This window comes from Phalacrocorax aristotelis, chromosome 10, assembly GCF_949628215.1.
Source record: "Phalacrocorax aristotelis chromosome 10, bGulAri2.1, whole genome shotgun sequence".
Taxonomy (NCBI): Eukaryota; Metazoa; Chordata; class Aves; order Suliformes; family Phalacrocoracidae; genus Phalacrocorax; species Phalacrocorax aristotelis.
In genome coordinates this window covers 19910513-19923598 of record NC_134285.1, presented here as the reverse complement: position 1 = coordinate 19923598, position 13086 = coordinate 19910513, and the positions used below count along the sequence as shown (strand labels likewise).

Below are 13086 nucleotides of genomic sequence, written 5' to 3'. Positions count from 1 at the left end.
CAGACACAGTACATGTTTTATTATTAAAAAATGCATAAAAACTAAAGACATGCTTCCCGAAGTTAGAGTCTCTATGTACATCTGCGCTTCCCAGGCAACTGCAAGGAGCACAGCCTTCTGCCTTCACTGCAAAGGGGCACTGCACAGGTTTTTGTTACCCTTTGTTAGGTGTTATCTTCTCACCTGCGTTTACAGCATTCCAGCTAAATGAAAAGCCTGTAACTGCCTGGGGTATGAGATGGTGCAGATTGTATCTGCCACTGAGAAACTGTACTGCACTTCTGGAGGCATGTGCAGGACGTCGCTCTTCAACAGGAAACTTTACAGAAAGGACCCATGCCCGAGCCCCAGACTGAAATTCCCCTTCCCTAGGAAGTGTTCTCGCTAAGGGCTGAAACTGGACCTGAATTTTGTAGTTAGCCCCAAACCTGACAATAAGCAAATACTGGGCATGGAAGGGTGGCGTGTTCTGATACCAAGCCTGCAATCTCATTTGACTTATTGGTCCCACCTTTGCCAACTCAGCAAATGATGGCATTTGTTTCTGAGGAAGAGCAACGTGGAATCCTAAGTCTTGTGGTACTGCCGAGTTTTCAGCACACTGGAAACAAAAGAAATTAAGATCTAGCAAATATTTAGGATAAGTAGAGCAAGATGTAACTGCATTTCCTTGCTGGGAACCACTGCACAAAACAAACGCTGATTTACAGTAAAATATTAAATTATTAAAAACCACACAAGCACTTGCAGTTACAGTGAGTCAGACATGCTGGTTGGAAAACAAAACAGAACCCGAAGAGCAAAACCATTAATTTTGCCCTGTCTGGAAGGCTGCAGTGATAGTAGTCTATGTTCTGATGTGGCTTTTACAGCGTACCAGAAGACCTCCTAAAAGGAAGGCCAGTGGTTCTCAAGCTTTTTCATCATGAGGACTCTCTCTTCAGAAAGAGATCTCACAGCTGATCCCTTCCCCAAAACCAATTTCACACCTTCACTACAGCAGCTACAGCACTTGGTTATTTGAAGAAGTCATAGGACTGTTAGAGATTAAATTAAATTAATCCTATTTTAAAGCAAGCGCTGAATCCTGCTCCCGCTGAAACCGAATGAAGTCTGCCATTCTGTATCTAAGCTGTCTCCTTCCTCCCCTGGAGGGCAGCGCTTAGCATTAATTAGCACTTGTTTCCCCATACTGCTGTTCAGTCCTCTCTCTACGCTGTTTCCTTTCCATCCCTTTGAAATTGGATTCTGTCCTCACACATGCCAGCTGCTCTCCCTCCCTTCGCATTTTAATGCCAGCTGCAAGTCTCGTCAGGCCTGAACTGGCATCAAACAGAAGAAAAAAAGGCATAAAAAGAGATACGTGGGTGAAGAGGGATGCTGGATTTTCATTTTTTTTCTGATTCCATCGCTCACCAAAACATCTGAAACTCTTAAAAAACCCCCGGACTGAGGAAGCAGCAAGTGTCACTGCATGAAATAAGCCAGATGATCAAAATCAGTGCTGGGTAGAAGCAGATCCGCGGATCAGTTTGAGAACCACTGAGGTAGGCAACAAGTCTAGGCAGTACTGCTGAGTGAACACAAGGGGAGTTTTGCCTTCTTGTCCTGAGTGACAGTGTAAATACCCACTAGCGTTTTCAGAGGTACTAGTCCCAGAGTCACGCAGCCAGGATTGAAGACAACATCTACACGAGAGCGAGCACTGACTGAACAGAAGGTGTATTCAGCTCTGCTCCAGCAATCGGTGAGGAGCAGAGCACAGACTCTGACTGCCCGCCTTAGCTTTGAACTCCCTTCAGCGGGACGCAATCAACCTGTAACTCTCCTGCCCCTCTCCCCCAAATCCAAGGGATTCTTGGGGTTGCGGTCCTTCCGAGCCACCACCACTGCAGCCCACACAGGTGGTGAAAGCCACAAAAGCAGCCCAAGAGCTCTGGCCAGTGCTGTTCAAAGACATTCCAGATCCGGCATTGGAGTCCCAGGCGACACAGCACCGCGGCTTCACACATCCCGTCCCAGGGAAGCAGAGTGTCAGCGCTATGTACAGGCTAACAACTTTTCTCTCCTTCTGTCTCTAGCTCACACAGAAGGCTTTTGTCCTCCCCTTCCTGCCCATCTGGATGCCTTTCACCCTCGGCACCATCTCCAAGGCACAAGGGGCTCATGATGTAGCGATAGTCACTTGTGACAGCGGCAGCTGCCCCAGCAATGGTCTCTTCACCGTCTGTGTTTGCAGAGGAAGCGTGCAGGGCAGGGTCACTCGCAGACGCCTCTTTGTCCTTCCCAATGTTGACATAGAGAGGATCTTGACTGGAAGAGAGTGTGGACATCCTCCCCCGAATCATTTCCAGCTGGGACCGGAGCACTCCAAAGCTGGGGCGTAGCTTGGGCTCAGGATGCCAACATCTGCACATCAGATCGTAGCTGCAAAATAGAGGGAGGCAAGAGCACTGAGAAACAGAGCAACCACCCCCTGCATCTCTGAGCAGGGGCTCTGCACAGTGCAGCTTAAAAAGCACAGACACCCTCCCCAAAACCTACCAGCTTTGGCCTTGCACAGGTGATAGCATGTGGGCAGCCATCACGGATCTAATTCCTTGTTCCTTCCCATTTTCAAAGGCATTCTCATTATGGTCAAAATAATTATTTCGACAGTACCAAAAAAACCCCAAAAGCCCTGTCAATTGCTGCTGAACATCTTGGTAAAAACCTGTCTCTGAAGAGCTAGAATAGGACCGTGAGTGTAAATCTTAGTAATAGTTTTTGAATTTATTCACAAAAAGCATCCTGACAACCTCTGCTGTGGCTGAAGCCACCCCTCCGAATTCTGTTCAAGAGCAGATAAAACACAGAAGGAAAGAAAACAGAGATCCAACTGTGGGAGGTGCAAGTTATTTCCAGAAAATTCTTATTTCAGACCGTGTTAACCCAGGACTCCTGGAGTAATGGAGGTGTGCCACTGTTGCTGCCCAACAGGTTGCCAGCAGGATGGCAAAAAGCACGGTGGGTTTGTTTAGAGGGCTGTGGAGCAATGGACAACAGCTTCACTGCTGGAAGAGGGATGCTGAAACAGACTTTCTACCACAAAGGCACCACCACAACGCAGAAGACGTGTTCAGGGCCGCTACCAGCCTCTGCCTCTGCCCTGCAGTGTTTCTCCTGCAGTCGAATGCCAGCTACCTCAGTTCTGGCTGCCTGAGGGCCAGCGTGAGGCTGGCTCCGACAGCCCGTGCTCGGGCAAGGGGTGAGGAGCTCTACTGTCCTGCCTCCGCCGCCATGGCTCAGCGCTGTGCTGGCTGGCCTCCTGCCGGCCAGGCCTCCCGCCGGAGCCTACTGGGCTGGAGCATGGCCAGAGCCATTGTCCTCCTCCTCTTTGTGCATCACCCACAAGACTGGCAGCTGCATTCCTATGGCGTTATTGTTGCCAGTTCTGCAGGGAACAGGGACAAAGCACAGTAGTGGCACTGAAAAACACCACAGACAAACAAACCTCAGTTAAAGTTGTAAATGGAAAAAATCCGATATGGCCTTTACTGGGAAATAAAGCATTTCATGATGGCTTTTATTTTACTTTTTGTGTCCCTTGCTTGCTATCAGCTTTACAAGACTGTTTTTGATCTCACACTAGTTCTACAGAAAACTTCTATGGTTCAGTTGTCTTAATCCCGATTTACATCCCTTACAAAATGCTCCAGATAACATAGAAACTTCCTATTCTGTGGCACCAAGTTAAACAGTTTCTTTTACCCTCGCTGGCAAACAGCAGAAATTAATTTGAAAGAAAGGTGGAAAACTACTGGCTGTACTAAATCAGCCCAAAAGTCCATTTGCCCTGGCACCCAGCCTCTGACAATGGTCAGTGGCAGATGCTTGGGGAAAGCACATAACCTGCAGGTGAGCATGTAGTGAGACCTTTCTGGCATCTTCTCTCAGGTCTCAATAACCTGTAGCTCAAGGGCCTCTTAAAATGGAGGTTGTACCATTTTAGTAGTTTTTGATGGATTTTTCTTCAATACCTTGCAGCTTTTTGAATCTTTTCTCTACTTTTAGCATCTGTAACATCCTATGGCCATAAGCTCCAGACCTTGGAACCATAACTACGCACAGCAGTCAAGATGCAGACATATAATGATTTTAAGCAGTGGCATAATGATGTTGTAATTTGAACTCAGGAACAGTTAAAATGAACTGCTGAGAAGATAGAAGTGTACAGCTTTAATAAAAAGAGCCCAGATAATTCCCTATGTGGAAAAAGGGCTGGAGAAAGGAAACCACATGAAATAATCCACCGTCTGAGCAGGAGGGAAGAGGGAGGAAAGAGGACTTCATGCTGTCCATTTTACACACGTGGAATGGCTTGAAAAGGCCACTGAAGTCAGTGCTCGTAGTTATGTCCTGCTTTGGGCAGGACACAGAGAAAAGAGAGGCTTGCTTGGGCACTCAGTGAAATGATTTCACCTCGTCTGGTCTAGGCAAGCTTTTGCACTGGGAAAAGTTATGGTGATGCTCCCTGGAGGTCCTCAACGCCATGTGTGGACTCTAGGAAACTTACTGCAGCCACCGCCCATGGAGCAACGGTGCCTGGGCACACATTTCATGTAACCTGCAGGCCAGGTTACCCTCGGCCGCAGGACTAAGGCAGGAGTACAGGCTGCAGCATGAGGCTGTCTGCTCCTCCGCAGGCTAGCCTGCGGAGTCCTTCCTACAAGTCTGAAAGGTTCTGAAACCAATATCTGCAAGACTGTCCTGGGTTTTTTCCCACCTATAATTTAAGGTGGGACACTGATCTACGGAACTTTAGATCCTCCTATCTCCCCTGTTCTCTTTCACCCTGCTATTTCTGTGAGAGTAGTTGATCCGATTTTGAAAACTGGGCCCAGCTTTGAAAGACACATGCAGGCCACTGCCTCTGCCATCCAGTTTTCTCATACTCTTGCTAGATTGCTTTTCTATTCAGCCTTCAGGGCGTGCCATGAAACTCATCTCTTTTCACACATGCTGATCTGAGAAGGTAGGGAGCAGGGAGTTTCTGGAAACACAGTTATAGTTTCCACAAAGCCAAGAGGTTCTAATGCTGACGCTGTTCAAACACTTGAGACAAGTTAGCTGTCTGTGTAGCTACCACAGGTTCCAGGGAGCTGTGCCAGCAAAGAGTATCTCGTGGGTAACCCAGAGATTTTCTAGTGAATGCCTCTGTATCCTAAAAAGTGGATAGATTCAGACCAGAGCTCTAGCCAGCTGCCCCTGTTTCCTTCCAGTGAGGCAAACTTCGCAAGGAATCATGTCAGCAGGGCAAAGAAGTACTCACACATCTTCCAAGCACTCCGGTGGCTGCTTCAGCCTGTTCCCGCTGATGAGGTAGTTGTAGATTTCTGCATTCTCAATGCCAGCATAAGGGGTTTGCCCTCGGGTCACAATCTCCCACATGGTCACCCCAAACGCCCACTGAAAGGGAAGAGCACACAAAACAAGTGAACAGACAGCTCCCTACTTGCTGTGGTGGGGTTTCAGCGTGCTCAGACAGCGCCAATCCTCCCAGCCTGGGTAATGCCATGTGAGTAGCAGTGATGCAAGGACTATCCGAACGCTAGCTAGAAAACAAGCAAATGACCCAACTTATGCTGACACATCATCTTGGGACACAGCTGAAGGCCCTGCTCAGCCCCATCCTGCAGCGGAGTAGGGGAAGATTTGGGAGATGCTGCTGTCTTCCACCTGCAGACCTCTCCCAAGCATCTCCTACTCATGGTTCTTTAAGGCATACTGTTATCAGTTTTGCGGTTCTCAGCTACGTGAAGATTTTGGGTTGGGGCTCACAAATCAGCTGCTTAATTCATTGAGCCAGATTCTGGGTTACCGGAAACGTAAAGGCACAAATCAGAGCAGTGTTTAGCCAATAAAACAGGGCAAGGAACAAACCACTTATGGCTCACATTCATTTTCATTCACGTTCATTTGTGCTCTGCACTGCAACGGTCATACGTGTAAATTTAAATCTAAACTGCAAGGTTTGTTAGGTGCAAAAATTATGATTTTCATAAGTAAAACCCTGTACAGTGTCTCTCATAAACTATATGAACTAGCAATCAGCAATCACTAAACACTGTCCACAGTGGTTACAGCAATCACCAGGCAACACAGCAGCCAAGTTAGAAGGTGCTCTTGGTGATCTCTTCAGGGACACTGTGACATGGGTAACTGGGAAGGCAAGTCCACAGGTCTGAAGGGCAATACTAGTGTGAAACCAGATCAAAAGGCAGCAAGAAAGAGGGGAGAAAGTATCAGAGGAAAAAAAAACAAAGGGAAAGGAAGCAAAAATTTCAGATGAATGGGTTTAGCCTCACCCTCCAAGCACAAAGTTATGGGGAGGAGTGTCTAAGCACTGATATATTCAGAGTCTACAGAGTTCCACCAATGCCTTCTGTAGAATGGAGTACAATTGCTGCATGCATACACAAGTGTGTGGCGTATGTGCATTTCAAATGTCACCTTCAAATTGTCACGCAGAACAGAAAGGGAAAAGAATAAGAGTAAGAAAGAAGAGACTACATAAAGAGAGAGGAAAAGAAGTGGAAAATTGAAGGAGGGGATGGGGATAAGCACCGAAGAATGAAGGACCAAAGGACAAGAGGAAAAGGATTCATGTCTTCTGCCATAAACTACTTGTACGCATCTTTAGTCTTGAGTTCCGAAAGCACCCACAGCAGAGGCGGCACTGTCCCTCAAACACAAGGCAAACTCCCTTTCCCATCAGAAGGGCCTTTTCCCACCCTCAGTGAATACAGAAGCATTCCTCCGCTTCAGCAGGAACACAGGTGGTCCCGAAATGCACCAGAGCAAAACTCACCACATCACTGTGTGTTGTGTACAGATTATCCGCCAGACTTTCCAGAGCAAGCCACTTCACTGGCAGCTTGGAAGCACAGCCCTGACGGTAGTAGTCTCCACTGTAGATCTTCTTAGAAAGCCCGAAGTCTGCAACACTCACGCTCATGTTCTCATCCAGCCTAAGGGAAAGTTTTAATGACTGAGAAAAGCATTTACTGGCTACCTCAGCCAAAAAAGAGGTATGTCCCTGTCTGGCCAGGGAACTGAGGCATATAGTTCAGCAAGTATTGCCCAGAAGGATAATGACTTCATCTTCTTGATGACCAATGTGAATTAGTCTAGTGGTCTCACAACAGTTCATTGAGACTAACAGGGAGATAATTAGGACTAAGAAAGTAAGAAATGGCCATGCTTACGTGGTCTAGTCTATCAGCCAAAGTGAACTCAGATACTTCCTGTAGTTTCCAAGATTAACAGAAGACATCTGTAGTGCTCATTGCTACAACTGCGGCCTACACTCTGTACAGGCAATCAAAAAACACAGGCGCTTGCCTAGGCTTCCTATTACAACTGCCCGAACTAGATCTGCAAGACGTTCTCTCCAGGACTCGTTAATGGTCTGAATTGCTCTGTCACCCACTTAGACCTGGACACACTGTCGGTAGGCAGTGCAAATAAAGCCCACAAAGACTTCATGCTCCCAGGACTCATAAAGGACCCCCTGCTTTTCCAAGAAGATACGATGAAATAGGCATTCAGCTTCCTCTGAAGGAAGTCTGTATTTTTTTAAATGTTTAAAAATAGGAAATGAGTATGCGTTTCTCATAAATGTCAAAGCAGGCTAACCCATCATTTTTCATCATGACTATCAGGCTCCTGTCTGTACATCTGGAAATTCAAATGCCTTTGGAAATCTGTGTCTCATTGCGGATTTTACCGGTTGTCGTGGTTTTATTCAGAGTTCTGTCTGTCAGAATGGGTTGTTCCTTACTCCATTCTCAGGGAAGAAGAGAGGAAAGGATAAAAAAAGGACTTTTCTTCCCTTCAAATCAGGCAAGGCAGTTTGGGGACAAGAACAGCACCGTGGGATCATACAGTGTGTTTACCATGCAATTATTTATAAAGGCATTCTCCACATAAGCCATTCTTCACAAGCTTTCAGGGAAATTCTACATTTCTTACACTGCGATAATCAAGTCCTCAAAATAGGTACAAGAAATACAGATTTCAGGCTACAATGAAAGTTCCTTCTCCTACCAAAGCCAAACCCATTCCCTCCTGTTGGTTACATTACATTGTGGAATAAATAGCCATGCTGACACACAGCCATTAGAGTAACTAATTACAAACACATATTGTAATCAACCCTATGAAAATATATGTGCAGGCCAATGATGGAAAAGTTCTTTATAAATAGGGTTGACTTAGAAGCTCAGTGGGACATTAGGAGTTGCTCCCTGTCCCCAGCACCACCCCCACACCCCCCCACACCCCCCCACGGCCATGGCTCCCCCATGCCTATTGTCACTTAAATGCAAAGACCAGCGTCCTCTGACAGGATCCCGTCCCACTTCTGTCATGCGAAAAACTTCTCATCCCTCTCCCACCCACTCTGGTCCTTCTTTTCTCTAAAAACTCGTGTGTCACTTACATGCAGTTCCGAGCTGCAAGGTCTCTGTGTATGAAATTTTTTGAGCTCAAGTACTCCATTCCGCTGGCGATGTCAATCATGAACTTGAGGAGCGTCTGAACAGGCAAGTTCTGAAAGAAATAACAGTTTAAGTTCTGTTCCTGGAGGCTTTCAAGCCCTGAACTGATCTGAGTAAATTATCTGAAAGTCCATACCCCCTCAGAAGGAATTCTACAGTAAGACACACTTACAAAAGGGTTTTCCCCAATCCGTGACATCAGCAGAAAAGCATGAAGGTCTCCATGCTTCATGAAGGGCAGGATCACCATGGGAATTGGGAGTCGGCCCTTGGGACGGCTCCGTAGACTGACTCCTAATGAGGACACAAACAGCAAAGGACTTTTAGCAAACACATCAGCCCAAAGGGGAACCTTACAGGCTGCTGCGCCTTCCTCTTACAAATGTGGAGGAAAACGTGTCAGTTTGGTGGGTCAGTTCCATGCTCCAGGCTCCTTTGCGTGGCTTTGTGCCAGGAGGTGAGAAGCTACCTCTAACCCTGTTTACTTCAGAGGCAGTACTAAGTGCCCGGTGGCTCTCAGCTTTCCTTGCTGTACTGGGTATAAATGTTCCTAGGATCACTCCAGACCAGACAGCCCCAGACCCCAGGGTCTGCAGAGCGATCTCCACATTCTGGAAATTGTCCATGTTCCATAGTGCCCACCCATGAATGTCTTGCTTTTTACACAGTATTTTGGAAAGGCACAATCTCCCTTCCGTCGATTTTTCTACCAACGCACCTGTCCATACCTCACAGAAGTTCGGACATTTCTTAGCCAGCCAAACCCCCTCTGTATTATTTGCAAGAACCAAAGAAATGGCTCAAATGAGAGATGCTCATTGCTGGCGTATGAGGGCATGCGTTGTGAGCACTTACACACGCGCCAGGTCCCTCGAGACCTGGGACAGAGCGATGCTGGTACATGCAGGACTCCAGGCAGCACAGAGGTAGCTGCTCTAGCGCTGCTGCTGGACAGCAGTGGGGGTGAGTAGGTGAGGCTGTGCAGGACTGTGCGGGACTGGGAGGTGGTCTGCGGCACCACAGGCAGCGGTGCTGGCTTACCAATCAGTTTAGTGACATGCGGGTGGTCAAACTCCTTCATGCACGCAGCCTCTCGCAGGAACTCCTCGATGTCAGTTGAGGTGAAGATGTCCGCTGGAAAAAAGCGGCTGTAAGTTTTCCTCCTTTGTGGGAGGCTCCAAGGGACTTTACAGATAATGATTATCAGAAGCCTGATCTTTGTAGCACAGCACATCCTCTCAGACCTACAGCTATATGAGCCAGTTTACAAAGCAAAGCCTGACACTTTCTCCTGGGATGGGCGGCGGTAAGTGTACATCAGGGATATCCATGAAATTGATTCACGGCAAAGACCTGCTGATTTGCAGCTCTTTTCTCAGTAACGACCTTTCTGGAAGCCATGGAAATCATGTGTGTGTTGAAGACGTAGGAATTAATTAGCTAGAAGGACCTCGGAGAGAGGAGGCGTCACACAAAATTAAAGACAATGTTGAAAGTGAGGAGATGGCTGGCATGGAAGACACCAATTTGTATCTGATAAGGATGGCATGAAAAGATCAATGCTTTTACGTCTCTTAGCATGAATGAGTCTTCTAAGGTGCTAGAGCTAAGAGTCCTTAAATAACCACACTACTAGAGACCTTGGACCAAATTCAGTAGTGACATGTATGAGCATAAATTTGGAGTAAATTGTTTCTCATTGCTATTACTCCAGATTTATGGAAGTATATCAATATCATCAAGAATTAGCCCGGTGGACTACCTCACCCACTGCTGCTGCTAAATTTAGTGGGAGTCCTCCAGTCCTGCAGCAAGATCAGATTTAGACCTGTGGGGGAGTATTCACATTATGTGCTTTAGGCAAGTAATTGAAATATGATTCAGAAGACAAAAGTAGATTCCTTTTTTACAGTCAATGGAGAAAAGAAAGTGTCTCTGGAAGGTGGCAGATCCCAAGTTAGATGCCTGAAGGTAGACAGCCTGACTACACAAAACAGCTTGCAAACTGATTGGGATTATTGCTGAAACCGGAGAACATGATGGAACTCACACTGATGTAGTGTTAGTGTATTAATACAAATGGGTATTCTGTGGAAGCCAAACTCAGCTCCAGAGATAAGTGAATGTGACTCTGCTTTAAGTCAGTCACAGTTAATTTTTGTCTTACAGGCAATAGGGGTGAAATAACACAGGTTAACATATATACACACATATATGCACATACTTGCTTTGACTAATACCTACCTGTTAATTGGTTTTCTTGTTACAGACTTCTGCCTGGTGAACGTGTTAGTTGCCCTTGCTATGCACGCTCATCAGATGACAAATGAGAAGGGAGTTAGACTACGTACTCAAATATGCCTGACTGAGATGAGTTAGCTTGTCACTGCATTCAGCCCAAGTACTCTTCTGTTTATTCTAGGATATATGCTTGGAGGAATACCATCTTTCACTGCTGAATTATTAGGGCAAAGCAGACCTGCCTGAGCTGTCTATGCCACGCGATGTAGTGCTGCTTGAACCAAGCAATTGAACAAGATCCTCTATACGCAGAAGAAGCTGTAGCCATGTCTTGGTTTTGGTTGCACTCACCACGTGCTAGGTGCTGTACAAGCAACTAAGGTGGTATAGAACCTTCCCTGAAGAGCTTCCACTACAAAAAGACTGATGTGAAAGGGATGGGAGACAACGTGGGTAGAGTGGTTGAGTGGGAAGCTCAGAGAGGAGTAAAGAGCTTCAGGGGATGTTTGCTGGAGAAAAAGGCAGATAGCATTTAATTTTTCCAAGCTCTCTTAAGTACCTCAGGTAGCCCTGCTCTCACTTACCTTTCAGCATCTTCACTGCCACTTTCTGGAAAGAGCCATCATCTAGCTTCAGTAGGGCCTCTCGAACTGACCCAAACTCCCCTGTGAAATGACCAGAGCAGGCAGTGAGGGAACAGCTTCTTGTGAAGAAAGTATCATTCACAGCACGTTCACTCCAGGCGTCACTGGCAAGGAAGCTGAAAAACCATAAGAAATGCAGCTCCCAGCTTCATTTGTCATTCTGCAGTTCCAGCCAGCAGCTTTCAGCATCCATGTGCCTAGAAGAGGTAGCACTACCAGTATACAGAGGCCACTGTGCTGGCAGTCCAGAAGGCAAAGGAAAACAAGAGGGAAAGAAAGCAATCCTCTACCAGGTGGATGATGCAGAGTCAGAGTATAAGATGGGATCCCAGGCAGACGTTTCTGGGGAAGCCATATCATGAGGGATGAGTCTGAGTGAGGCTCTGGTCAGAGAGGGGGCTTATTAGCTGGAACAGTGAGTGCATGGGTTGGCTAAAGAAGCTTTCAGTGCTGACATCCGTCAGAGCTAAGTAACGGTGCCAGGACTCAACCATCTGAGACACAATCAGGCCTTATCTCTCAAAACTCAGGGAGTGACTTCTATGATCACAGCTGACCAGACAAAACATAGAACACCTACCTGTGTGTACGTGATATGCTAACTCACAGGAGGAAGTGTTTACCCTGGTGTGTTCTCTAAGGGACACAAGAGGAAATGCAACTGGCCAAACCCTCTTAAAAATTATTTTAGCCTGAAGTGGCTTTATACCATGGTGTAAAAGCCTCTTTACATTAGCTCTGGCTCTAGATTTGCTCTCCCTAATTTTGTAACTGCTTAACCCACCCAAAATGCATTACTGTGAGGAACTCTGGTACTGCAAAGAAGGAAGCCAAGTATGGCACTCAGGACACCTACTCCAAAAATACTATATTTCCACTAGCCTTTCATCAGTGTCCTTCACTACTGTATGGCACATGCTTATTTCACAACAACCAAGAGCAGTGGCTCTGACCACAAAAGAGGAAAATGGGAAGGAGCACAGGCATTTTGTACTGCTTCTGTATTATGGAGCTGTTGCTCAGCTGCAGAGTCAGCAGAGCCCAAGATAACACAGTCATGCCATCTTATAACCTGTATGCTGAGCTGGGGGAATAGGGCTGACACACAGACCAGATCCTGCCACCTAGCATCCTCCCACCAAGGCCATCCCCAGGTGCCCCACTGCAGCCGATCTCCAGTTTTTTACCTGTCACGGGGACAGCCCAGAAGGGTTGAAGCAGGATCCCAGAAACTGGCCGAGAGCTGACACTCACAAACAGATGACGCAGCTGTTTAATTACTTAGCATTGCTAAACCCTCTGAGACCACTTCTGCAAGAAGGTCATCTTCCTGCTCTGAAAAAAACGCATTTGTTCTGGGAGGGATGGAGCAGCAGAATGCTCCCAGTGGGAAAGGGTCAAAGAAAACTGCAAGAAAACTAGTCTTATAAAGAAAAAGGAAGCCAAACGCTTCAGGTTCCTTTTGCTTATGACCCCTGACTTTTGCTCCTCTCTTAGTTATTGGCTCTATTGTTACATGTTTTCACTTATTTCTAGAGATAACCTTCAGCCTGAGAAGTAAGGAAGGATGATTCAACAGTTAGCACACTGGCCTGCCATTTGGGAAATCTAAATTCAAAACCATCTTTTCACACGCAGTTTCTGGGCCAATCTTTTAGCTT

General features: G+C 46.7%; 1 protein-coding gene across 5 annotated transcripts in view; it reads right to left on the bottom strand.

Annotated features, from left to right (window-relative positions):
* TYRO3 (TYRO3 protein tyrosine kinase) overlaps positions 1-13086 on the bottom strand; it is a 43395-nt gene continuing 30309 nt past the window's right edge. For all 5 annotated transcript variants that reach the window (XM_075105598.1, XM_075105599.1, XM_075105600.1 and 2 more), the window contains 7 exons: positions 11366-11446; positions 9582-9674; positions 8713-8834; positions 8483-8592; positions 6851-7010; positions 5312-5448; positions 1-2427 (listed from right to left, as the gene is read on the bottom strand). In XM_075105598.1, coding sequence (XP_074961699.1) covers positions 2052-2427; positions 5312-5448; positions 6851-7010; positions 8483-8592; positions 8713-8834; positions 9582-9674; positions 11366-11446 — 1079 coding nt within the window. In that variant the 3' untranslated portion in view covers positions 1-2051. The remainder of the gene's footprint in view (positions 2428-5311; positions 5449-6850; positions 7011-8482; positions 8593-8712; positions 8835-9581; positions 9675-11365; positions 11447-13086) is intronic.